At 32.3% G+C, this 25,736-nt stretch overlaps 2 protein-coding genes across 3 annotated transcripts; both read left to right on the top strand.

The window, feature by feature from the left end:
* Positions 1-6,426: 6,426 nt before the first annotated feature.
* On the top strand, positions 6,427-6,903 carry LOC108455469 (secreted RxLR effector protein 161-like). The gene has a single exon (XM_017754023.1). It carries the CDS (start codon positions 6,427-6,429, stop codon positions 6,901-6,903), a length of 477 nt encoding a protein of 158 aa, XP_017609512.1.
* A 3,470-nt stretch (positions 6,904-10,373) lies between these two features.
* LOC108457275 (LEAF RUST 10 DISEASE-RESISTANCE LOCUS RECEPTOR-LIKE PROTEIN KINASE-like 1.2) lies at positions 10,374-21,806 on the top strand. 2 transcript variants are annotated; one of them, XM_017756250.2, is made up of 4 exons: positions 10,374-11,402; positions 20,170-20,208; positions 20,324-20,587; positions 20,661-21,806. In XM_017756250.2, the coding sequence occupies exons 1-4, from the start codon at positions 10,655-10,657 to the stop codon at positions 21,590-21,592; spliced, it is 1,983 nt and encodes a 660-aa protein (XP_017611739.1). In that variant the 5' UTR covers positions 10,374-10,654; the 3' UTR covers positions 21,593-21,806. The 2 variants fall into 2 exon arrangements, with proteins under 2 accessions (XP_017611739.1, XP_017611738.1); XM_017756249.2 differs by lacking the exon at positions 10,374-11,402 and adding an exon at positions 16,913-17,966.
* Positions 21,807-25,736: the final 3,930 nt, after the last annotated feature.

The raw sequence follows: 25,736 nt of genomic DNA, 5'->3' as shown, positions 1-25,736 counted from the left end.
TAATCCCTTAGGGAATGACCGTGTATTTTTTTGGATTAATTGTCCTCGGAGTCCTTAAGCTTTTGCATTGCATTTTAATTTAGTCGAGTCCTTAAGCTTTTGCATTGCATTTTAATTTAGTCCTTTATGATTTTTTTTTTAAAATTCATATATCAGATTTCATTAGACTTTCAATTTAGTCCTTTATTTTCCTATTTTCTTTATTTATTTTGCGATTTATAATTAAATGTTCTTTTAAATTTCAATTTTATTCCTAGTTGGTTAATTTTTCCACTTTATTTACTATGTCATTTATTTTAATACCTAAATTTATGTTATTTACATTTCCTTTTATTTATACATTTAATTTTTATTTTACCTTTGTCATTATTATTATCATTACTATATTTATTCATATTATTATTATGATAATAATTATGATATGATTAGTGTTATTATTATTATAAATCTCATTGCTATTATAGTTGCATTATTATTATTATCATTTATTAACATATTTTATTTATTTATTTATTTTATCTTATTATATCTATTTATTTATTACCCTAATATTGTCGTTTCATTTTTACCTACATGGCTATCTCATTTTATTTTGCTATTATCATTTCACATGTCATATTACAACACATTCATCTGGTTTTTTAATGCATATCGTTTTTTTAAAAAAAGGGTTACCTTCATTTTATCTAACATATAGAAAATACTTAAAATCGAGGCAATGTTCATTATTTTTGGGATTCGAGGAAGTCGTGCTCCTAACTTGCGAAGTATGGCATCTTCCTAGAACTGAAATAATCGAATATTCTATTTAAAATAACAAAAAAAGGAGATTTAGGTAACGATCAAATGGTGATTATTCAGGTTTTTGAGAATTTCAGGGATTGTGTATGATCTTTGCTTCTCGATTAACTCGAAATAAGGCTCTTTTTTCATAAAATTTAATTTAGTTGAGTGATTTTGTAATCAAATAACGTCACACAAAGAGGGATCGCATTTTAAATTCTCTTCAAATTTTCAATTCTCGACGCTAAGACATCAATTAATCAATTAGGTACCAATTTCGGGCGTTACGAGGGTGTTAATCCTTCCTCATACGTAACTGATTCTCGAGCCCATTTCCTGAATTTTTGTAGACCAAAAATAAATTTAATAGATCTAACATTTTATTGAAATAATAAAGCTTTGATGTGATCTGATCACACCTAATTAAAAAAGATTGGAGGTGACTCCATTTTCATTTTAAAATAAAAGTTACATTTCTAAAAATATTTCGATAAGAAGCTTATCTTGTAGAGAAACCATTGTTTGGTAGCTCTCTTGGCTTAAGGATTAATAAACTGAGTTTGGATTATATTATCTCTTGTATAAGGAATTTGAGTGGGAATTAGAACCTGGTAATCATATTGTTGTCAATAGTTTGGAGCATCTGGCACAACAATAAGGCAGTCTTTGAGACGAGTTATTCATTGTGCAAATAATCTTCTTAATTTATGGATGGAAAGTTTTAACTCTGACCAAGAGAAAGTGTCCTGCAAATCCTCATTCAAACCAAGCCAATTTTAAAGCTCCGTGATAACAAAGTAAGCAGCTAGGTCTCTGCAACCTGTTACTTAGCATGGAATAAAGGAAATGAACTATAGACCTACTTTAACCATGTTCAGTGAGGAGGGAAAACTTTTGATTAAAAAGAGAGATAATATTTCCTATAGGAACAAATTAAGTTGAAAACTTCAAATTATCAAAGAAACACTCATTGATAAAAGTATGTTCGATTTAGAAGAAAAGGTGAAGCAAAACTACCTCCTAAAATATTGGAGAAAGATTCAATTATTGTTGTTGTAAAAATGAAAAGATAAATTTTGTTGCAATTGAGTATTAGTTTGATTGGCACTAATATTGTTATTAGGAGGACGTAAGTTTGAGCGGGCTAAAGTATGTTTATCTTTCTATTTAAGAATCGATGATTAGGGGAATTTGAGCATGCAATTTCTAAAGAAGATTTATCATCTATTTCGTTTCAAATAAAGCAGTGGCTACTTCTCTATATATAGCTTCACTAGATGAGTGAGCTACTGTTCTTTGTTTTTTAGAGGACTAGCTGACGGGGTTTGATCAGAAGTACACAATATAACCTGATGTGAAGATTTGATCATTGATGTCTCTTACCCAGTCAGCATCTGAACAAACGAATAAGGCTTTATTTGTTATCTTAGTGATTTAAAGATCATATTTCATGTGCGTTTTACATATTGCAATACCTTTTTTAAGGGTTGCCAATGTGTTGAAGTTGGGGCATGCATGAACTGAGATAGCTTGTTGACAGCAAAGCTAATATCTCAAGTAAAACTCAGATATTGAAGTTTACCTATGACTTTCTAGTAGTGAATAACATCTGTCGGTGGACTTTCATCCTTTAGTTAAAGGGAAACAATAGATCACATAGGTGTGTTTAAGCCTTAGCAAACTCGTATAATATACTTTGTAAGAATTTCTTTAAGATACTTTGCTTGTGAGAAGATAATTCTATTAGTGTATTAAACAACTTCAACACCTAGAAAGTAGTTGACAAAATCTAGGTCCTTCAAAGAAAATTAAATAGTAAGGCGATGAATAACCTGATTAATAAGTTTGGATTTAGTGGTCATTATATCATCAACATAAACTAGAATGTAGATGATTGTGTTGAAGTTGGGCTCTATGCAGCTCATGCAAATTCATGCACATAAGTCTTCTGGATGAAATACGTGCAACTGAAGATGTTAATGCTACTGTTTCCATCTTAGTTTCATTTAGTTACTTTTTTAACAATGTCTTGTAATTTAGTTCTTTTTGAACTATGTTTTGGATGACAATTGATGTAACTTGATGGTAATAGAGCTGGTTACCAGCTTTGTTCAAGTGTACAAGTTAGTATCACCTAGTTCCAATGTATTAAGTGGAGTTAGGTGGTGTTTAGGTGTTGAATTTATTGATTTTGACAAGCAATGTCTGGTATATGTAATGGCTTTAAGCCAAAGTTTCTTTTTGAATGAAATCATCAAATTTTCTTTCTATATGCTCTATTTTTTTCTTTGCTTTCTAAATTCTGCTTCTATTCCTGTTTAAAGCTCAAAGCTTGAATTTTAAGCATTTTTTCTTCATTCTTCATCCGGATACATTACATTGCTGTTAAAGTCCAGATTGAAGTTCATACTTCATCCGGATAAAATGTGTCTAACACCAACAATTGGTATCAAGAGCTTTCTTAGTGGACCTGTCCTTGTATACTTTCAAAACAATGGCTTCATCAAGCTTCTCACTAGCTGCACCTCTAGTCTTCAGTGGAGAAGGATACCACATTTGGGTGGTTAAGATGAGGACCTATCTCCAAGCATTTGATCTATGGGAGGTGGTCAACTCAGATATTGAACCAGCACCATTGAGAGCAAATCCAACAGTTGCACAGATCAGACAACATGCTGATGAAAAGACTAAGAGGAACAAAGCTATGTCCTGTATTCAGAACTGTTCTCAGATGTGATCTTCACAAGGATCATGGCCTGTGAGACACCAAAGAAAGTATGGGACAAATTGAAGGAGGAGTTCCAAGGTACTGAAAGAACAAGGCAACAGCAGCTTCTAAACTTGAGAAGGGACTTTGAGAACTTGAAGATGAAGGAAGAAGAAACTGTCAAGCAGTATTCAACAGAAGAATGGCTGTGGTTAACAGCATAAGGCTCTTTGGAGAGTAGTTCAATGAAGCAAGAATAGTGGAGAAGGTGCTTTCTACCTTACTTGAAAGGTATGAGGAAATAATATCCTTTTTAGAGGACTCAAGAGACTTGACCAGCATCACTCTAACTGAGCTGATTAATGCTCTCTATGCACAAGAACAAAGAAGGTCCAGCAAACAATAGGAGCACCAAGAGGGTGCCTTCAAGTTAAAACAAACACTGGCTCAAGCACCACTGCCTATAAAGGAAAGAAGACTTGGAAGGATAAACCTAAGTCATATGCTCTAAGAAAATGGGAAAGACCTTACAGGCATTGCAAGAGGCTTGGTCATCTAGAAGCCAAATGCCGGTTTAGGCCAGATGTGCAGTGCCAACACTGCAAAAAGATCGGCTATGTTAAAAAAGTTTGCAAAGAGAAAGAAAGACCAAGGCAGAATCAACAGCAGCCAAGGGCTGAAGCTCGGGTAGCTGAAGAAGGCAGTGTCAATAAGGAGCAGGTCTTTGCAGTCTCTTGCTCAGCTGCTCAGAAGAAAATTTTAAATGGTTGGCTCCTAGATAGTAGTTGCACCAACCATATGTCACAGATGCAACTATTTTCAAGTCCTCAGACAGAAGCTGTAAAACAAAAGTTAAAGTTGGAAATGGTCAATTTATTAAGGCAGAAGGAAATGAAGATGTGGTTATTTGCACTCCAACAGATAACAAGATCATTTCAAATGTTTTATTAGTTTCTGAAATTGACAGAAACCTATTAAGTATAGCTTAGTTAGTTGAAAAAGGCTATACTGTGGTGTTTAAAGAAAATGAATGTCAGAACAGTGATCTAAGTGGATCTATGCACATGTCAATAGCCATGACAGACAAGAGCTTTGTTGTGGACTGGGATAAAGGCCTAGATAGTGCCTATGTTGTTTCTTCAGAAGAGTCCAAGATTTGGCATCAAAGACATGGTCATGCAAATTTCAGGTCCATGGTTCAGATGATCAAAGAAGGTTTGGCTGAAAATTTCACTGGTTCAGTGGAAAATGTTGAAGTGTGTGAAGTGTGTCAACTTGGAAAACAAGCCAGACAGCCATTTCCTGCAAAATCAAGCTGGAGAGCTTCAGATAAGCTGCAGCTAGTACACACTGATATGTGTGGCCCTATAAAGACTCAGTTATTGAATGGCAGCAAGTATTTTATTCTCTTCATTGATGATTTTTCAAGATACTGTTGGATTTACTTCTTGAAGAACAAGCCAGAGGTAGCTTCTGTATTTTTGAAGTTCAAAGTTCTTGTAGAGATCAAACAGTCAGAAGTCAAGACCTTGAGGTCAGACAATGGGACTGAGTATACTTCATCCGGGTTTAATACCTTTTGTGATGAAGCAGGCATTAAACACCATCTCACCAACACTTATACACCTCAACAAGATGGTGTAAGTGAAAGGAAGAATAGGAGCTTGATGGATATGGCTAGATGCTTACTATTTGAGAAGAATTTGCCCAAGACCATGTGGGCTGAAGTAGTCAATACTGCTGTCTATATTCAGAATAGGCTACTAACCAAAGCAGTGGAGCACAAGACTTCATTTGAGGCCTGGTTTGGGTTCAAGCCTTCACTGGCTCATCTGAGAGTATTTGGTTGTTTGTGTTATGCTCAAGTACCAGCTGTTAAAAAAAGCAGGCTAGATGAGAAAACTCAAGCAGTCATTCTGGTTGGCTATAGCTCAGTCAAAAAGGGCTATAGGATCCTTGATCCTTCAACAAACAAAGTAATGGTGAGCAGAGATGTTGTGTTCAATGAGAAAGCATGCTGGAATTGGGAAAAAAATGAGCCAAAATCTATTTCTGAAGAATTTATGGCTGATCAGACTAAACCTGATCAAAATAGTCCAAGAATGGACATTGATAATGAATCAGTCAGGGGCACTAGACCTTTGGCTGAAATTTATGAAAGAGCACTTGTGGCTACAGTTGAACCAAGTAGTTTTGAAGAGGCTGAGGGACACCAAGGCTGGAAACAGGCTATGGCTGATGAAATTGCTATGATTGATAAGAACCAGACTTGGGAGTTAGTTGCAAGACCAGCCAACAGAAAAGTCATTAGGGTAAAATGGGTCTATAGAGCCAAGCATAATGCTGATGGGAGCCTAAACAAACTCAAAGCAAGGTTGGTTGTAAAGGGGTTTAGCCAGAAGTATAGCCTAGACTATTTGGAAACCTTTGCACCAGTGGCCAGGCTAGACACCATTAGGCTGCTGGTTGCCTTTGCAGCTCAGATGGAGTGGAAAATCCACCAACTTGATGTAAAGTCAGCATTCCTCAATGGTTTTCTTGAAGAAGAAATCAATGTGGAGCAACCTCAAGGCTTTAAAGTGACAGACAAGGAAGACATGGTCTACAGGCACAAGAAAGCCTTGTATGGCTTAAAACAGGCACCAAGGGCCTGGTATAGCAGAATTGACAACTAGCTGCTCAGTTTGGCATTTCAAAGAAGCCTTAGTGAGCCAATATTATATGTTAAGAAGAAATGAGCTGAAACACAGCACATTGTGTCTCTGTATGTTGATGATCTTTTGGTCACAGGAGGAGACCAAGTAATGTTGACTGACTTCAACGCCAAGATGGAGTAGGAGTTTGAAATGTCTGATTTAGGAAGGATGACTTATTTTCTTAGCATGGAAGTGACTCAAACTCAAGTAAAAATCTTTCTAAGTTAGAGAACGTTTTCCATGAAGATACTGAACAAGTTCTCAATGCAAAATTGCAAGGCTACATGTACTCCAATTGCAATAGGAGAGAAACTATCGAGCCAAGGCAGTTCTGAGCAAGTAAGTGAATCTGCTTATAGAAGCTTGGTTGGTTATTTGTTATATTTAACTGCCACTAGGCCATACATTATGTTTGCTGTCAGTTTGCTCTCAAGATTCATGCATTGTTACAATGAGAAGCACTTTCAAGCTGCCAAACGAGTGCTTAGATACATCAAGGGTACTTTAAGCCATGGAATGCTATTTAACAAGGTTGAAAGTCTGAAACTTGTTGGATACACAGACAGTGACTGGGGAGGTTTAATAGATGACATGAAGAGCACATCAGGGTATGTCTTCACCCTTGGCTCAGCTATCTTTTGCTGGAGTTCAAAGAAACAAAGTGTGGTTGCTCAGTCCACTGCTGAAGCTGAATATGTAGCAGCTATTGGGACTTGAATCAAGCCATATAGCTACGGAAGATCTTAGATGATCTCAACTTGCATCAAGAGGAAGCAACAGGGATTATGTGTGACAATCAATCCATTGTCGCAATTGCAAAGAATCATGTCTTCCATGGAAGAACAAAACACTTCAACATAAAGTTTCAATTTGTTAGAGAGATGGAACAAGTTCGAGAAGTTAAGCTGATTCATTGCAATTCTGAAGATCAAGTTGTTGACATTTTAACAAAACCTCTTAGTACATCAAGATTCATTAAACTGAGAGAGTTAATGGGAGTTTGCAGCATGGAAACCAAGGAGGAGTGTTGAAGTTGGCCTCCATGCAGCTCATGCAAATTCATGCACATAAGTCTTCCGGATGAAATACGTGCAACTGAAGATGTTAATGCTACTGTTTCCATCTTAGTTTCATTTAGTTACTTTTTTAACAATGTCTTGTAATTTATTTCTTTTTGAATTATGTTTTGGATGACAATTGATGTAACTTGATGGTAATAGAGCTGGTTTCCAGCTTTGTTCAAGTGTACAAGTTAGTATCACCTAGTTCCAATGTATTAAGTGGAGTTAGGTAGTGTTTAGGTGATGAATTTATTGATTTTGACCAGCCAATGTATGGTATATGTAATGGCTTTAAGCCAAAGTTTCTTTTTGAATGAAATCATCAGATTTTCCTTCCATATGCTTCATTTTTTTCTTTGCTTTCTAAACTCTGTTTCTATTCCTGCTTAAAGCTCAAAGCTTGAATTTCAAGCATTTTTTCTTCATTCTTCATCCGGATACATTACATTGCTGTTAAAGTCCAGATTGAAGTTCATACTTCATCCTGATAAAGTGTGTCTAACACCAACAGATTGTATCTTGCTGAGGATAAATAAATAAATATGTAACTGAAGCTGACCATTTGAACCCAATGGTAATTAGAAACTATTTAAATTCATCATATAGGCACGTGGGCTTGTTTTAGCCTATAAATAGCCTTTTTTAGTCGACATACAAGATGAGGCAAATCCGGCTGTATAAGTCCCGGTGGCTGGCCATAAATTCTTCTCATTGCAGGTGGCTATGTAGAAATGCATTGTTGTTGTTAAGTTGTTACGTCTTCCAACTATGTTCTACAGTAATTGCAAGAACTAAACGAACAGTCATAGGTTTGATTACTAGACTGATGTACAATGATAGTCAATGTTAGCCCTTTGTGTGAAGCCTTTTGCGACAATGTAAGCTTTATGCTTGTCAATACTACTGTCGGGTTTTGTTTTCAAATAGAAAAGTCATTTAATCTTTAATTAATACTTGCTTGTTAACTTAGATGTACAGTGATAGTCAATGTCATCGTTTGGACTTGTTGAACTAATCAAACCAACGAACTGATGATATGATTAATTTAACCACCAATCCAACTTTAAAAACCTTGCTTAATACTAAAAAAATTATTATAATTGTGGGGTATGCCTCGTATTTTTGTCGAATAGACGACGACGTCATGATGAGAAACTTCCCGACATTGTGACGACGGACAACCTGAATAGGGACATGACGATGTGTTTCCCACATAAATCAGGTTTCTTCTCCTAATTAAACGATGCTATTTTTTTCCAATTAAACTTTAATTACTCCAGCGATATTTTAATAAGATTAAACCTTTAATCTTAGTCTATTTAAAGGGGCCTTGTATCCCTATTTCGAGAGGAGACCAATTAAGAGGTAATTAAAGATGTAGTACTATAGAGCTTTTGGGGGAGGAGCAACAAGATGTAGTCGCAGATGAGTTTTGGTGAAAGCTTTCGTGAAAACTATAGAGAGAATTTTATACCTATTTTGAGAGAACTCTAATAGAGTTGAGCTTTATATTCGGGATTTTGGGTAATGTATGTTTAATACATTTAAGTTTATTTTTTTCATAATTTACTCTCGTTTATTTACTTAATAAAAAGCCGAAATCTCCTTTACCCATGATTTTTATCTTCTTCGAATGAATTTTTCACATAAAATTTGTATGTTCAATTTTCTCTATTTTTTCTATTTTGTAATTTATACTAATGGATCCCATTTATTCATTTCTTAATTTATAAATAAATAAACAAAATTAAACCTTAGATTGATGAAACTACCTCTCTTGCATGTCAATAAAGCAAATAGTGTGATGTGTTTGACCCATTCCCCTGGTGTAGAAAATTAAAAATCAGGGCGCTGGACCTCCATTATTATGATAATGTAGTGGTTGATTGTTTTGAACAAATTAATCATCCCCTTCATTTCATAGGAATAGGATCCACCATTTATTTAAATATACTCAATTAATTAATCTCATCCACCACCCTACTTTTCAGACCTCAACATTTGTATTTCTTACAAAAAAGAGAAACCATTTTATTAATAAAATGAAAATCGTTTACTGCCCCTCCTCACATGCAATCAATTGTTCTAATTTTCCCATGATGCATTATATTAATATAAATAATAGCCCATTTGGACTGCATCCCTTACAAATATGAAAAACATGAAAAACCCGGGAGGCTACTGCCTGATTTGTGCATGCTACCTAACATCCACTTGTATGCTCTACGCACTACATCATTAATAACACATCTATAAATATTAAATATACGAATATTCGAATTTAATTACATTTTATCTTTTTTATTTAAAATATGAGTAAATTTTTATATGTTAAATCAAAGAATAAATTGATTTTTCTGTTAAAAATTTCATCCAATTCTATTGTTAAGTAATGACGCGACAGAGAAATGAATCAAAGAACAATTAGACAGACACTTGATGTGTCACATGTACCTAATTGTAGACTTTGTTTCTCTATCAACCACGCCAATACTTAAATATAAACTGGATGAAATATTAATAGAATAATCAATTTGTTCTTTAGTCTAATGTATGGAGATTAATTTATCTATTTTTCAATAGAACAATCCAACTTCTAATATAGAAGGATTCATAGTACTTCTAATTGAAACCATTTAATTTTATTTGAATTTTAATTTCCTTTACTATTTGCTTGTTATTGAATATTATTATTTGATTTTTCATCTTATTTAAAGGGTAATATTTATTGGATATGAGATAAATTTTTTTTTTGGTAAAATACTTAAAATTATTCATAAGCTTTCAATTTTAAATAAAAGAATAAAGTATGCTCAAATCTATATCCTTTTATATTAACAATAATATTAATATCAATCGAGTTAATAAATAAATAAACATGTAAATTGATAATGATTTTAAGATTCAAATTTATCATTTTAATAAATTAAAAGGTTTTGAAATATCATATATCATTTAAAAAATAAAATAAATTTAAATAACTTATATGGAAAATCATATTCTAATTACTAACAAATGTCAAGTAGATCACCTTTTCATAAAAAAGATATAAATTCAAACATATTATTAAGAGGGATTATCAGTAGCTCCCAACATATTGTATTTTTATTACGAGAAATGTTTGCTTTATTAATATATTGTATCAGTTCCGACTCGCCCACCTTTGAATTTCTAGACAATAAGAAAATGGGGATTGCTCAGCCGTCTCTATCATCTATCACTCCTCCGAGATGCTTTTGCCTTTGTTTGTCAATACAAGCAGCCCTACCCCATGTCCCTGTTTCCATCATATTACCCAGTGCTGCTAATTTGCTCCTCTCTTTCAATATGGTTTCTTTATCCTTCTTTATTTGCCAATAATTCAGCCTCCATTTCTCAACTTGTTCTCACTCTATCATCTTCCATTAATGGACACCCATCTCTTCTTCTTCATCTTACTTGTTCTCCCCGTAGCTTATTCCGATGATCACGACCTGTTCTTGGAATGCAATCAGACATTCAATTGTGGTACCATACAAGGCATCGGATACCCTTTCTGGAGCCCTACTCTGCGCCCTAGTTACTGCGGTCATCACGGGTTCGAGCTCATTTGCCAACAAAATCAGTCCCCTGTCATCACCATTAATGCCCAGAGATTTCATGTATTGAACGTGACTCGTCCTCCCCTGATGACCATTGCACCTGTTGATACCTGGGAAGATCCTTGTCCTCAACAATTCCATAACATCTCATTAAACCACAACCTCTTTGATTTTGCTGCAACCATTCGAAATCTCACTATATTCTACGGCTGCCCTCTTGAAGATGATATACCTTTCCAACATAGATTTAATTGCGGTACTACTACATCCAGCGGCAACACCTATGCCTATTACCTGGATGAATCATTGTCCAGACTTCACCGTTCGGAGCTCACGGATTGTGACACCAGTATCATAGTTCCGGTTAATCAAAGCGAATTTGATGAACTCTGGAATGAACCTGACAATATAGTGGGTGCTTGGAATAAAGGGTTTGAAGTAATGTATCAAAAGGACATGATTTCATGTTTGGCATGCAGGAATTCAGGTGGAGTATGTGGATCTAATAGTTCATCGCTTGATTTCTTATGCTTTTGCCCCGACCACCCTTGCTCTAAATCCTGTGTGGTTTCTGGTATGTTTGCTTCTTCTTAAACTATTTATCTATTCAACTATTTAGAGAAGCATAGCAAAGTTCATTTACTGCTTGATATAATGATTTTCTATCTTGGCACTTGCAATGGGTTATTAGTATTGCTTGAGGTAATGTTTTTCTTCTCGTGGAGACTCGCATAAACCCATTTGAAAGCTCTCCTCCTCTTGTCTTTAGTTTGATTGTAAGACGTAATATGATGATATAATAGGAAGCCTCCATTATACAGCTGGTTTCTAATCTCCAGGGATGACATTTCTCGTCTTAGAATTACTGCATCGCGTTTATCAATCCACCATAGCCTAGGTCAAAGTCAACAACAGCCATCGCTATGCCTTCCTTTCTCTTCCATGGAAAAGTCCTACATTTACGTATTAATATACAAAAAGAGATAACACGTCGTCTACTTTTATTACTTTAATCAACAAACATATATATCGTATACCAATTCATGTCTCTTCAAAAACTTCAAGAATGCATTATCAATTGTGCCTTTCAACTCTTGCCATTTCCATCTTCACCTTCTTCTTAACCATTTTCTTCCTTATCCCACTATCATATAGCCAAGATGATGAAAATTTTGCCCAATGCTTTGATGCTTTTAGCTGTGGAGACATACACAACCTCATGTTTCCTTTTTCCAAGGATGATAGGCCTCAACTCTGTCACCAAGATGGCTTCGTGTTGAGCAAATGTGAGGATCCCCAGCCTATCATACATATTGGTGGGAACGAATACCGACTCATGTACTTAAATCACTCCACTTTTACAATGAGTATTGTTAGAAACGATTTATGGGAACAAAGTTGTCTTCCAAATCCCATCAATATCACCATAAATGACACTTTCTTAACATATCCTCCAACAAATCGACACCTTACTTTGTTTTACAATTGCTCCAATGTACCCCAACGTCCTATTATATTTCCGTGCTCCCCAGAGTTACTTTCTTTTTATGCGGATGATTTAAGTGAAAGGGATACTTACAGAGACTTTAGCAGCTCTTGTGGTACGAATATTCAAGTTCAGGTTAGTCAGAGCAGTTTTGATGAACTCCAGACTGAAAGGAATGAATATATGCTTGAAGAGTGGAGATTTGGATTTAATGTGGTGTATGATTTTCCTGCAATTTTCTGTGAAAGATGCGACAACCTTGTAGAGAATTGCTTCAACTTGATGAATTCATCTCGATATCCTGTCTGCAAGCCTGGTATGCTTACATTCCTTTAAACCCCACCCTTCATCATCCTTTACAGATGCAACTCATGGTCCAAAAACTAACATTCTTTTTCATATATAACTCTTAAAACGAAAACTCAAGTTAATTGAGTTATCGAGTTCACATTAGTTTAAATGCAAAAATGTGTGAGCCTTAATCACGTAGTCCCGTGATATAAGAGAATAGTAATTATCTTGGGTCCACTCATATTCTAGGGAGAACCAGGAAGAGGGTTTGGATAATGTTGTTATGTTTAATTTTGTTTCCACACTGAAGTTTTGAACATGTCAACCTTAAGGGGGGTGAAAGCTGAAAACAAAGCCTATTGACATATTCAAAGGCAGCCTTAAGGTCAAAGCTTCATTTCTTTTCGTAAAGCAACTTTCATGAAGACTAACAAAACCTTATCATATATATTTGAGGTCCTAGAGTCGCCAATTAATACCATGTTTTATTTTTATAAAATTTATATTAAACTTGCCTTAAGAGTCAGATAATTTGCTTTTATAATGTAATTTTAATTTTGGGTTAGCTAACTCAAATTACTTTTTATCTATTAAAGATTGTTTGTTATTTAAATTTAATTACAAAATTATATAAATATTAACAAATGTTTTAAATTTTTTAATATTAAAGTGGTAGGTGGAATCAAGCGAATAGCACATCAAGACAGAAAATAAAAAAAAATTATGTTTTATAAATATAAATTAATTTAAGTATACAAATTATAAATAATAATTTATTACATCATTTTAGTGTGGGTCATTTTTTATGGAGGATGAATGATGGTTGGCATAATGAAACCCAAATAAAAAAGAGGGTAGTTGAACTGTGAGTTGACAGAGTAGGATGATTTAGCTTAAATATTGAAAAGTTAGATTGGATTGAGTTAATATTAATATAATTTATACTCATTTAAATCTGGTTCAAATGTGAGATAGAATTGGGAAGACTTTTTACCCAATTTTTCTTTATTAGAATTTATGTCAAAGTTAGAAATAAATACAATCAACATTCAAAACATTATAACTTACCCAATATGAAAATAAATCTAAACAATATTCCCACATGATTTATTACTAGGTCATTTTATTTTTATGTAGGAAGTTGGAAATAATAAGAATGGAACTTATTACTTTTATTTTTTTATTTTTATTTTTACATTTAGATATAAGTCCTCATACTAATATAGTACTTTTACTTCTTAGATTTCCAATAGTTAATACTATTTTTTTTCTTAAATTTTAATTTTATTATAACTTTATTTTTTTGTTACATGGTTATTAAATGAGTATTTTTTTAATTTTATAATATCACATTAACAATTAAGAAATAATTTTTAACTGTATTAATAATTAAACTTAAATTTTTAAATTAAGTAAAGTAAAAGAAATAAATTTTAAAAATAAAAGTAAAAGATTAAATCCCAAATGTGCAGAAAGTATAAGAAGAAATTGAAGTATATTTTATCCTAACTTATAATATCCAACACAATATTTGTGATATTCTTTAGAGGAATTTTTATGAAAAAATGTATAACCTATAATATAATTAGGGAATAACTTATATTAGCATCACTTAAAAATTTTAGTTTTAGGTACCAGTGGAATAAAGTTATGTCATCAATTTTTAAGAACATGAAATTTTTATCATATGCACATTGTATACAATCCCTCTCTATTTTAGGTGTTGTTTGATAAATTGAAAAGTAAGTATTAAAAAATAAGTGTTGAAAAATTAAGTATTGAAAATTTAAGTACTTAATTTAAGTTAGGGTAAACACACCTATGGTTACTTTTGTTTACCTTAGGTTACATTTTAGTCACTTATGTTTGAACTGTTACATTTTTGTCACTTACGTTATCATCTTATAACATTTTAGCCACTGAGCTGTTAATTGTCGTTAATAGTGTAACGGTAAGCTGACGTGACACGTTAAATTATCATTTCAAACAAAAACTTTAGGTTAAATTATACAATTGGTCCTCATATTTTTTTTATTTTGAGCAATTTAATTCTTTTATGTTCTTTTAACTTTCTTTTTTTTTCTTTTTTTTTTCCATTCTCTTCTGCTTCTCCCTCTATTTTTCTACATTCTTTATTTCTTTTAACATATTAGGAAGTCGAATTGGTAGTGAAGAAAGAAGCATGGAATGGGTTTATGGGTTTTGGTTATAGGCAATTATGACAGTTGACTTCCTATTTCTTTTTTCACTGCCAATTCGATTTCCTAATATGTTAAAATAAATGGAAAATGTATGAAAACAGAGGGAGAAACAAAAGAGAATGGAAAAAAAAGAGGAAAGTTTAAAGAACATAAAAGAAAAAAATTAAATTGCTTAAAACGAAAAAATATGGGGATCAATTGTATAATTTAACTTAAAATTTTATTTGAAATGATGATTTAACGTGTCACGTCAGCTTACCGTTATACCATTAACTACGATTAACGGCTCAGTGACTAAAATGTTACAATATAATATTGTAAATGACTAAAATGTAATATTTTAAACATAAGTGACTAAAACGTAACCTAAGGTAAACAAAAGTGACCATAGGTGTAGTTTACCCTTTTAAGTTATAAAATTTGTTTGATATATTACTTAAAATTAATTACGAATATAATTAGATTGTTTGATAAATATAGATTTTAAATTATAAAAACTATATTCTACATTTTATTTTAATTTTAAACATTTCACCTTATTCTAAACAAAATTAAAATTTTAAATGTAAAGTTTTTATAGGATAATATAAAATCAAAATAAATAAAGTAAAATTACAATAACTGAAAATATTCTTCATTAAGTGATAAGTAGCTCTTATCTACTTATTATTTTCTACACTTTTTTATAAAAAATATTATCAAAGTGCTTTAATTTTGGATTATCAAATTAAATCCATTGAAAAATAATTTTTAATAATTTATCAAAAATTATTTAATTAAAATATTTATAAAATAAACAAACTAATGCAAGAAGATAAAATATTGGATTAGAGTATCAACATTAGTTAAAAAAATAGATTAAACCAACCTCAGATTGAATTGGAAAGAGTGATACTATCTAATTCAAAGTAATATATTATTTATATAAAAAACTTGGAATCAATATAGAAACATCAAATAAAAATTTTGATTATGCTTTATGAGATTTGAAAATAAAAATTTAAGCCCTGGTTATTAGACAGAGGGTTGGGTATGAATATAAGACAGGGTAAGTAGCAGTATGTTACCCAGGATCACATCTTCTGCCCTGTACTTATTTTATTAGGCCTGTTGGGCTTCTCTTTTGGGCTTTAGCAAGGAAATGAGTGAAAAATAGGAATAAACCAAAAATAAATGTGTCTCTCATTTAATTTAAATAAAGTTTAATCCACTTGAAAAAAATCACTTATCGGTTTCATTAACGGTTGTAATAACTTATAAAAAAATAAAAAATAGTTTAGATAAAAAAAATATCAAAATGTTAAATATTAGTTTGTGAACTAAGTCATAAGAATATAACACTTTGAAATTTGTGTTGTTTGAATCAAGTGGATAAGTTAATTGGTCAAATTGTTTGGATCGGGAATTAGTTGGAGTATCAGTACGGAAATGACAAGAAATTGATTAACTCATGAATGAAGCTAAAAAATTGATTGGATTAAATTTTATAGTATTTTTAAATTTTTTTAATGATTTATTTACTTTGAATTGATTTAAAAGTTAATAATTAGAGGTATTTAACTATTAAACCGATGTTGATGCATGGAGAAGAATGAGAAAGAGAGAAGAAAAAAGTGTTGAACAAGTCACACTAATTGAATTTTAACATATTGAAATTGAATTATAGGCATAGCTCCTCATTTCAATAACCAAGTTACGTGTTGTTTCGGGTGTTGCTTCTTTTCAATTCAATATCCAACCATCTCTCTTCTTTACCTCTCCTTTAACTCATTTTTCATATATTTTTATATTTACTTTTCTATATCATGCTTATTTTATGTATAAACTTTTCGCAAAAAATATATACTTACCTTTATTTTAATAATAATAATAATAATAATAATAATAATAATAATAATAATGATGTCAATTGACAATAATATTATAAATATAATTATATATGTGTTGATACATAAATTTGAAGTGTTTTTATATTTATGTTGTAGTTATCACACTTTTTTTTTTTTTTGTCATAGTATGGTATTTTGATTATTAAGTTCAAAATTAAGAATGATGCTAGTCATTTAAGTGGTGGAAAACTAAAAATTCCTAGTGGAGTGGTAAACCTTCTGTGCCAAAAACCTGAACGAGATTTTTGGAGTGAAGATGATTTGTCCATGAAAAATAAGCCACTAAATGGCATTACGTCTATCACCCGTCACTTCGCATTCAACCACATGTGAAGTATCTTTCCACAAGTCAAGGTCAGCACCCTTGTATCTCTTGGAGATTTCTAACACCTCTCCTTCCTCTTTTGTTAAATTTCCAACCCAACCCCATTTTTTGTCTCCCCAATTCTTCCCTTTCTATCTCACCTTCTCATTCTGTTTTATATGTATATATAAACCCTTTTTCACTTTAAACAAACTATTCACTCAATGTTCCATGGATGCCTTCTTCCTTTCACCATCTTCCTTCTCCATCTTATTCCTTTTAACTATTTTCCAACTGTCTTACGCCCTAGATGATTTCCACTTTACTTCATGCGCTCCATTTGATTGTGGAAACCTTTCTAATATTTCATATCCTTTCTGGACCGATCAATATAATCGACCTTCATATTGCGGTTACGGTAATGAAGGGTATAAGCTGAAGTGCAGGCAGAATCAACCCCCTGTTATGACGCTCAGTTCCCAAGAATTCTATGTGCTGCATCTTAATCGGTCTCATGGTTTGTTGACAATCAAACGATTGGAATTAAACAACACTTGTCCTCAGCCGATTTTGATAAACAATGCTTTTAATTATACTGAAACTGCTGAAAACATTACTCTGTTCTACGACTGCCGAAGCAGGGGAGGTCCGAATCATCGTTTCAGTTGCAGAAAGGGTGGAAAAGAAACTTCCCTCATGTTCTTTAAGGAGGATGAAAATGAATGTATTGGATACAGTGAAGAAGTTGAAATTCCTATTGGGAAAAAGGCCTTTGATTATCTGATTGGGGGAATCAGCACCGTGAATGAAAGTTTACTCGAACCCTTTGATATTAAATACTTCGCATACGATGATTATTGCAAAAAATGCAAGGATTCTGGCGGAAGATGTGGATACAAACAAAATGAAACCTCTACATTTGCCTGCTATTGCCGTGATCATCCTCATACAACTAAATGTTACCAAGGTATGGTACACCTGCTTCTTTTAACTCTTCCTGAATCGTTAAAACACTCCGTTGAATCATTGTTCAGAAACATGGAATCCAGTTGATATCCAGTCGTGTTTTTCTGCTGTTTATGACCCAGAATTAGCCCCAGCTTTTGGGTTCTTAATTATCCAATCTTTTCAGCTTTTACTTCATTGATTAGACCTTTAAGAAAAATCCATTCATGGTCTAACTTTGGAATTGGTCAGCGGTCCCAGACAGCATCACCCGTTAAAGGACTATTCTTCCCAACTTGTTTGGCCCAAGCCTCATCTTCTACTTCTCTTCTTAATTTCATTTTCCCACCTTCAAATGCAATGAAAAGGTGCGGCCAAAGTAATATTTCTTTTTCTCTCCTTTAAATTAAGCCACCGAAATCTTTGGTTATATAGAGCAAAGTGCCCCCACCTATTAAATTACTCTTTTATTCTATCTTTTCTCAATGGTCCCATTTAATATTGCGTCGGTGCAGATTGGTTTTAGGCATAATCACTTTTTTTTCTCTAATTTTAAAAACAATATTTTAAACATCTTGTAATTTTTTTATCAAAATCATGAATAAAGAAATTAATATTTATTAATTTTATTGATATAACGTACACATAAATATCATGTAGATGATATGTCAATATTTATTAATTTTTAAAATTTAAAAATATATTTTATAATTTTAACTTTTAAAAATAGTTTTTACAATTTATTTTGAGTTTTCAATTTTAAAATTTAATTACATGTTGATGTATCATTCGCATTGTAATTTACGTGTATATAAAGTCAGAAAAATTAAAAACATTAATTTTTCTATTCATTTTGAATCATGTGATAAAAAACGAATTTAAGGACTTAAAAATAAAATTAAATAAAAATTAAAATAATTTTTTTAGTAAAATTGGAGGTTGAAATAAATGATTATGCTTTGTTTTTATTCATGTCATGGAAATTTTCCCCTTTTTTTTTAAAGCTAACGACAAAACTCAGTTGAAGAGGATTCAAATCTTCATAAATTACTATCATTATGACATCAGCATTAGCAGATATATGTCATTTCTGCTAATTAGAACAAAACAACCTCTAATTAGATAGTGCGGTCGTAAAGCTAAGGTATCTTTTACTTGGGAGGATCTGGAATTGTAGAGGGTAGGCGCCACCCATTCTTTGACTTTCCCAAATGAGTGCTTGTGATCTAGGTAACTGCTACATTTATTTGAATATGAAAATGCCCAATCTCTTGAACAAACCATATCTTTGCTTTTGCTTCAAATATGAATCTCTGTCTCCTTTCCAAATTCCCATCCCTATCAATATCACATTAAAGCCAATATGAACTCAACAAGGTAATAGTAACATCCGACTGTTCCATTCCATGCCATCCCGTATTGTTATATTTTAGATCACTTCTTTGTATTATTGATATCTGTTTGACAATCTTAGTATGCAAACTCGCACTATATCTTAACTTATCGGGTCATGTCATGATACATAATTCGAAATTGTTCTATTTAAATATGCAATAGGGTAGCATTACATTATAGGCAAGTTTAGGATACCATTAATCAACTTTTTAAGTGAAGGAACAAATTAATAATATATTTTCTTTGGATTGTTACATGTTTTGCTTCTGTTTCTTGTTTCATAGCTGAAGTTGGGACCATAAAATGTGATATAGACGGCCGATAATTGACCCCTTGTAGGAATTAGGATTACATGTCTTTAGAAATGTTGAGAGCTCTGATGGATTATTTATAAGTAAAAGTATTATGGACACTCATGTATTGTTACTTAGATTATATTTTGCTTCTCTCTATTAAAAAATTGATAAATTAGTCTATGTACATTAAATCAAATAACAAATCAATCTTTTATGTTAAAAATTCATTCATTTGTATTGTTAAAAATTGGTGTGGTTAACGGAATAATCAAACAATGATACATGATTAGTTACGTGTACCTTATGCTGATGTACAAGAATTAGTTTTAAATAATAAAAATGGATGAAATTTTTAACAAAAAAATCAATTTGCTCTTTAATCTATCTAATTCATCCACTACAATCCGACTTTTAGTATAGGGTAATCCACGGTAACTTTTATCATTATTTTTCCCATTTCCCATTTCCCATTTCCCATTTGCCATATACCATATTCATTTAATTTCTCTAAAAAAGAATTTTTTTCTATTTCAGACCGGAGTGGTTTTAACTTGGCAACAAAGCTTGCAATCGGTAATATACTTCCCTGATTCTCCCCTGTAGTGTTCCATTCATCTCTTCTGGCAGTGTGTTGCTGCATTTCCATCTTCTCTTTCACCAACTTGATACGAATTTTCAATAAACGCAGGTTTTGGAGCGGCTGCGGGAGGCATAATAATTTCGGCCATCGCTTTCTATTTCTGGTTGCGCCATCGCCGTGGAAAGGAGTTCTTTAAATCATCTTATCCATGGAGCAAAAGCTTTTCCGATCGTTCTTTCATGATGGATCCTGAGAAGGTCAAAAGCTTGGCTGGTGTCCATCTCTTCACCTATAAAGAACTTGGAGAAGCTACCAACAACTTTGATTCCAATAAGGAACTTGGTGATGGAGGCTTTGGAGCCGTATATTATGGTAAGAAAAAGATACAAAACCGAATCATTAGATTGTCGATGTTCTATTATTCTCATCCATCTTCCTTGACTAGGCAAACTTCGAGATGGACGTGCTGTTGCGATTAAACGTTTATATGAAAACAACTACAAGAGAGTTGAGCAATTCATGAATGAAGTTTGGATCCTAACCAAATTGCATCACAGAAATCTCGTATCGCTTTACGGATGCACCTCTCGTCACAGTAGGGAACTGTTGCTGGTATATGAATATGTTTCTAATGGCACTGTTGCTGATCACCTTCATGGACAACGTGCTAAACCGGGTGCACTCTCTTGGTCCATTCGCTTAGATATAGCCATAGAGACTGCAGACGCGCTGAGCTATCTCCATGCTTCTCAAACCATCCACCGTGATGTGAAAACCAACAATATCCTCCTCGACAACAATTTCACTGTTAAAGTTGCTGATTTCGGACTGTCTCGTCTTTTTCCAACTGATGTTACCCATGTTTCCACTGCTCCACAAGGGACTCCCGGTTATGTCGATCCCGAATATCACCAATGCTACCAGCTTACCGAGAAGAGTGATGTGTTTAGCTTTGGGGTTGTACTCGTTGAGCTAATATCATCAAAACCAGCCGTTGACATCACGAGGCACAGACACGAGATCAATTTGTCGAACATGGCTATCAATAAGATTCAAAACCGAGCATTACATGAGCTAGTGGATCCATCTCTCGGGTTCGAATCGGACTACAAGGTTAGGAAAATGATAACGGGTGTAGCAGAGGTGGCATTCCAGTGCCTGCAAAACGAGAAAGAGATGAGACCAACAATGGCACAAGTGTTGGAGGCCCTAAAGGGTATACAAAATGAGGATTACAATAAAGCAAAGGCAGAAGAGATGGATATTTCAGCAGATGATGTTGGGTTGTTGAAGAGTAGACCATTGCCACATTCTCCAGATTCTGTGATGATAAAATGGCATAGCTCCTCTACAATACAGTCAAATAGTACGAGTTAACTTAAATTTCACTAAATTTCGAGGCATATAGTAAAGGAAACACTGTCAACCCGTACTATAATTTTTCTTTCCATTTGTGCTTCACCTTGAGTGGTAAATGGGATGTAAATATTACATAGGATAAGCGGTGTATGAAAAACGTCAGCTTTGGCATTCAAATTTTCAGCTGATTCCAGCTTTTTGATTAACAAGTTGCATAAATTAAATAAACAAATTAATTGTTTAATTTATTATTTCTTTAATACTTCTGACAGGATATATTCTTTAGGGAACTTTGAGCTAGGCATGTTTCTTTCTTTGTTTACTCCTTGTAGGCAATTATATAAATATGAATTTATGTTGAATGGGTTGAAAATTTGATGTCCCTCCAAAAGTAAAGAAACGATTTGTTATAATATTGTTATGTTTAATTCACTGTAATAAAATAGAGTTATAATAGAATGTTATTATATACTGAATGAAATAGAGTTTTAATGGAATAATAGTATTGCAATAGTTTAGTTGCATGGAATAGAATAAGTATTGTAATAATATTTCTATGTTTAATTCAAATAAATAAATATTATAATAGCATAAGAAAAAGATGAAAATGGCCAATATATCTTTTAACAATTTCTTAGGTAAAAATATAAAATATCTAGAAATGTTAAAAGAATAAAATGAAAAATATATCCTTTAATTTTTTATAAACATATTCAACTATGTTTAAAGACTTAAATGACCAATGTAGCCTTTACTTTTAAAAATAAAATATCCAAAAATGTTAAAATTTTGAAATGACCAATATACCTATTTATAATTTTTAATATCTATTTTTATCAAACATAATATTCTTGATTATATTTTAGGAACTTGACTCTACACTAACCAAAATGATATTAATTTTACCTTAAAATATAGTCTAAGAACTAATATCATCAGTATTATAAATTGTGAGGCAAAAATGGTAAAGGAAAAATATGATATTTAATTTGTCATGATAAAATTGTTATGATTGCATTCAATAATAAATATGATGCTCAGAAAACTAAAAACTTTCTAGTGAATTTGAATGACCTAAAATTGAAAAAAAACTTTGAAACCTGATAGAAATCTTTTATCATTGAGGTTTTGAATTGCTAAAGCCTAACAAGACCAAAAGATTTGTAGAATTTGGTTATAATAGATGAATTAAAATAGTTGATGGTGGAGAATGGTGATTGTTTGATTTAGGTATGCTTGATATAGATTTGTGAGTTGTAAATTGAATGTGTCATTATGATAAGTAGAAGAAAGTGACAAAAGTTGCTATGCTTAAGTAACATATAGTATTTGATGATCTTGTACATTGTTTAAGCTCGCCTTGTTGATGTTTGAGTGCCATGTCTTAGCCAACAACATGTAAAACTAAGGTTGCATTTATGCTTGCATAATATTAAGGTACGTATAGTAACTTTCAAATGAACTTACTAAGCATTCTATATGGTTACTCTAGTTGCTTTCTTCCTTTGTAGATTGTCACCTTGCGAAACTCCCGAGCCGGATTGAAGAGAAGTTCACACTATCATCAAATCGGTAGAGTTGTGCTCATTTTGGTTATAGTGTTGTGACATGCATATAGGATCAACGTGTCACTTGAATTGAGAACATAATATATGTATTAATAAGTAGTTTTGGTAGTGTTTGTGTTTGCACTTGGTTGATGTTGGATGTTAAGTTGATAAATGACATAGATGATGCATGTTTAGCGATCTTTGATGTTATTAAAGTGTGTGATCATGAATTTGCATGAATTGATAAGTTGAGGATTGGAAAGGGAAGTAGTTAAAGCATAACAAGATGACATATAAGCTAGAATTGGTATGTTTAGGTGTAAAGGTGAGTTAGAACTCCATTGATGATTTTGTCATAGTTATATATTCAATACTTGATTGTAATGGTTATGTGATCTTGTTGATATAAAATGGTATGGAATTGAGATTTTTTTTATTGTAAAAAGATGTATGAATCAATTAAGTTGAGTTGCAAGTTATTGAGTTGGAACCAAATGATTTTTGCCAAAAACAGGGGCCTCGTCACGACTACCAACTCCTAACGTCTCAACGTGAGCCGAAAGTGAGTGACGTCGCAACGTTGATAAGCTTGAAGTTGTTACGTGACTCACTGACTAGGTGACATCATGACATGGAAATTCTAAAGTTGTGAGTTGATTCGTGAATTTTAAAACTTTACAATTCGATCCTAATTCATGCTCGGGTTAACTAACGAGCTTTTGTAAGCTCATGTAGGACCCGTAAATAATTGGGATACATATTTAGAATGTGAATGATACTTGTTTGCTTATGTCATTGGTTGAATGTTGTAATACTATCTGAAGTTGCTCTTATAACGAATGTAGTATCCTATAGCTCAAACCCGATGATCAGGTTGAGTGATGGGTGTTACATACCCTCATATGATAAAATGACGAACTTCTGAGCATGTACAAGTTGCTTCACATAATCTCTCTGAGCAATGTATGATCTAACCCTTGGCTTACAAGTTTGTAGGCCACACACGACACCCAACATAGTTAAGAACCAACTCGCACTGATACACATTTGCAACCATACAGACAATACAACTACAATCCTTTTGCGCCTCTCACTTTATGTTATTAAAGGAAATCAAACCATTACTCTAAAATATAAAATTGTTACTTATCTTCAAATCATAGTCCACACAATGTTCTAAAAGACTATTTAATATACTCCTAGTATAAAATAACCATATAGCTCTAATGGAAATAATTCTAATATCAAATACAAAAACTAATTAAGTATACCACCAATGAATTTATAAGACTCCATAAACAATATTAAAAAATGACAACTATGTGTAATGTATATTAAAAAGAATTAAATATAATTCCTCAATATAGATAATTATATAATAAGACAATATAGATAATTATATAATAAGATGTGTTACAATTTTTAAGCTAATACATAAAAGACGAATCCAATAGAATAACTAAAATTTAAAATCGACTAGAAGGATTTGAAAGTATGAATTAATTTTGACCCAAATTCTTAACCAAATTTACAAAATAAAATAAAAGATAAAAATATAAACTCAATAATCGCTATGAAAGACTAGCAACACTTTATCATTACTAATCTATTAAGCACTAGCATGAGAACATTAAATAATCCTATAATAATAAGAAAAAAAGTATTCCATGGTGGCATGGGAACAAATTCAACAATGAATAAATTACCTATAATAAATAAAAATGTATTTCTCAAACAAAGATAAAGTGATAGTTTAGTTATCATGGCTTTCTATATTTTGTGTGTGGAAGTAAAAGAAAATAACCTTATGGGCCATGGCTTTGTGTCTTTTTTCCAATAACAAAAAATGTATCTATATATATTATATTTAATAGAAAGAAAGCAAGGCACTATGACAAAGCTAGAAGAAGAAGAAAAAGAAGAAGAAGTTACAGAAAAAAGAACAGTACATTTGAGAAATAAAAAATTTGAAGATTTAGAAGCATTAGAGTAGGATCAAATTAAAAAGTCTCAAACAAATCTAAGCAACACAATGGACACAAAAAAATAGTAAAAATCTGAAATTCCTAACTAAGATAACAAATCATCAAAGAAGTTGAGCCTTAGAAATTGATCCATTTGAGGGTGTCAAAATTGTGAAAAAGAAAGAAAAAAAAAAGACAAGGTTTGAAACATAAAGATGCTTGAGATGAGAGTACAACACCTCTTACTCGGTTTGGTCATCGGACTTGAGTTATAGAATACTACAGTCAATACCGAAACAAAACACATTCAATTCATATCTATCATTTCAAATAAACATGGAATTACCTTATAAGTACCAAATTAGCATACAAATTAATCATAAATCATACACTCATAGTCAATTTAATTCATAATCACCAAATACAATATTTCTCAGGCTCATATGAGCTTATGTATGTTCCAGAAATCTTGTTTGTAGAAGTCAGGATTCTTATTAGATAAACTTTGCATACAATTATTTTTCTCATAAAGTTTGGAGTATAGATATCAGATGTTGGTCATGTTCAATTCTTTTCCTTGAGTAAATCAGAATGTCATCAGTACAGAACAACAAATATTTGTTGTTTATAGTAGTTTCATTCAAATGT

Source organism: Gossypium arboreum, chromosome 9 (assembly GCF_025698485.1).
Source record: "Gossypium arboreum isolate Shixiya-1 chromosome 9, ASM2569848v2, whole genome shotgun sequence".
In the NCBI taxonomy this organism is placed as follows: Eukaryota; Viridiplantae; Streptophyta; class Magnoliopsida; order Malvales; family Malvaceae; genus Gossypium; species Gossypium arboreum.
This window is presented reverse-complemented; position numbering and strand designations above follow the sequence as displayed.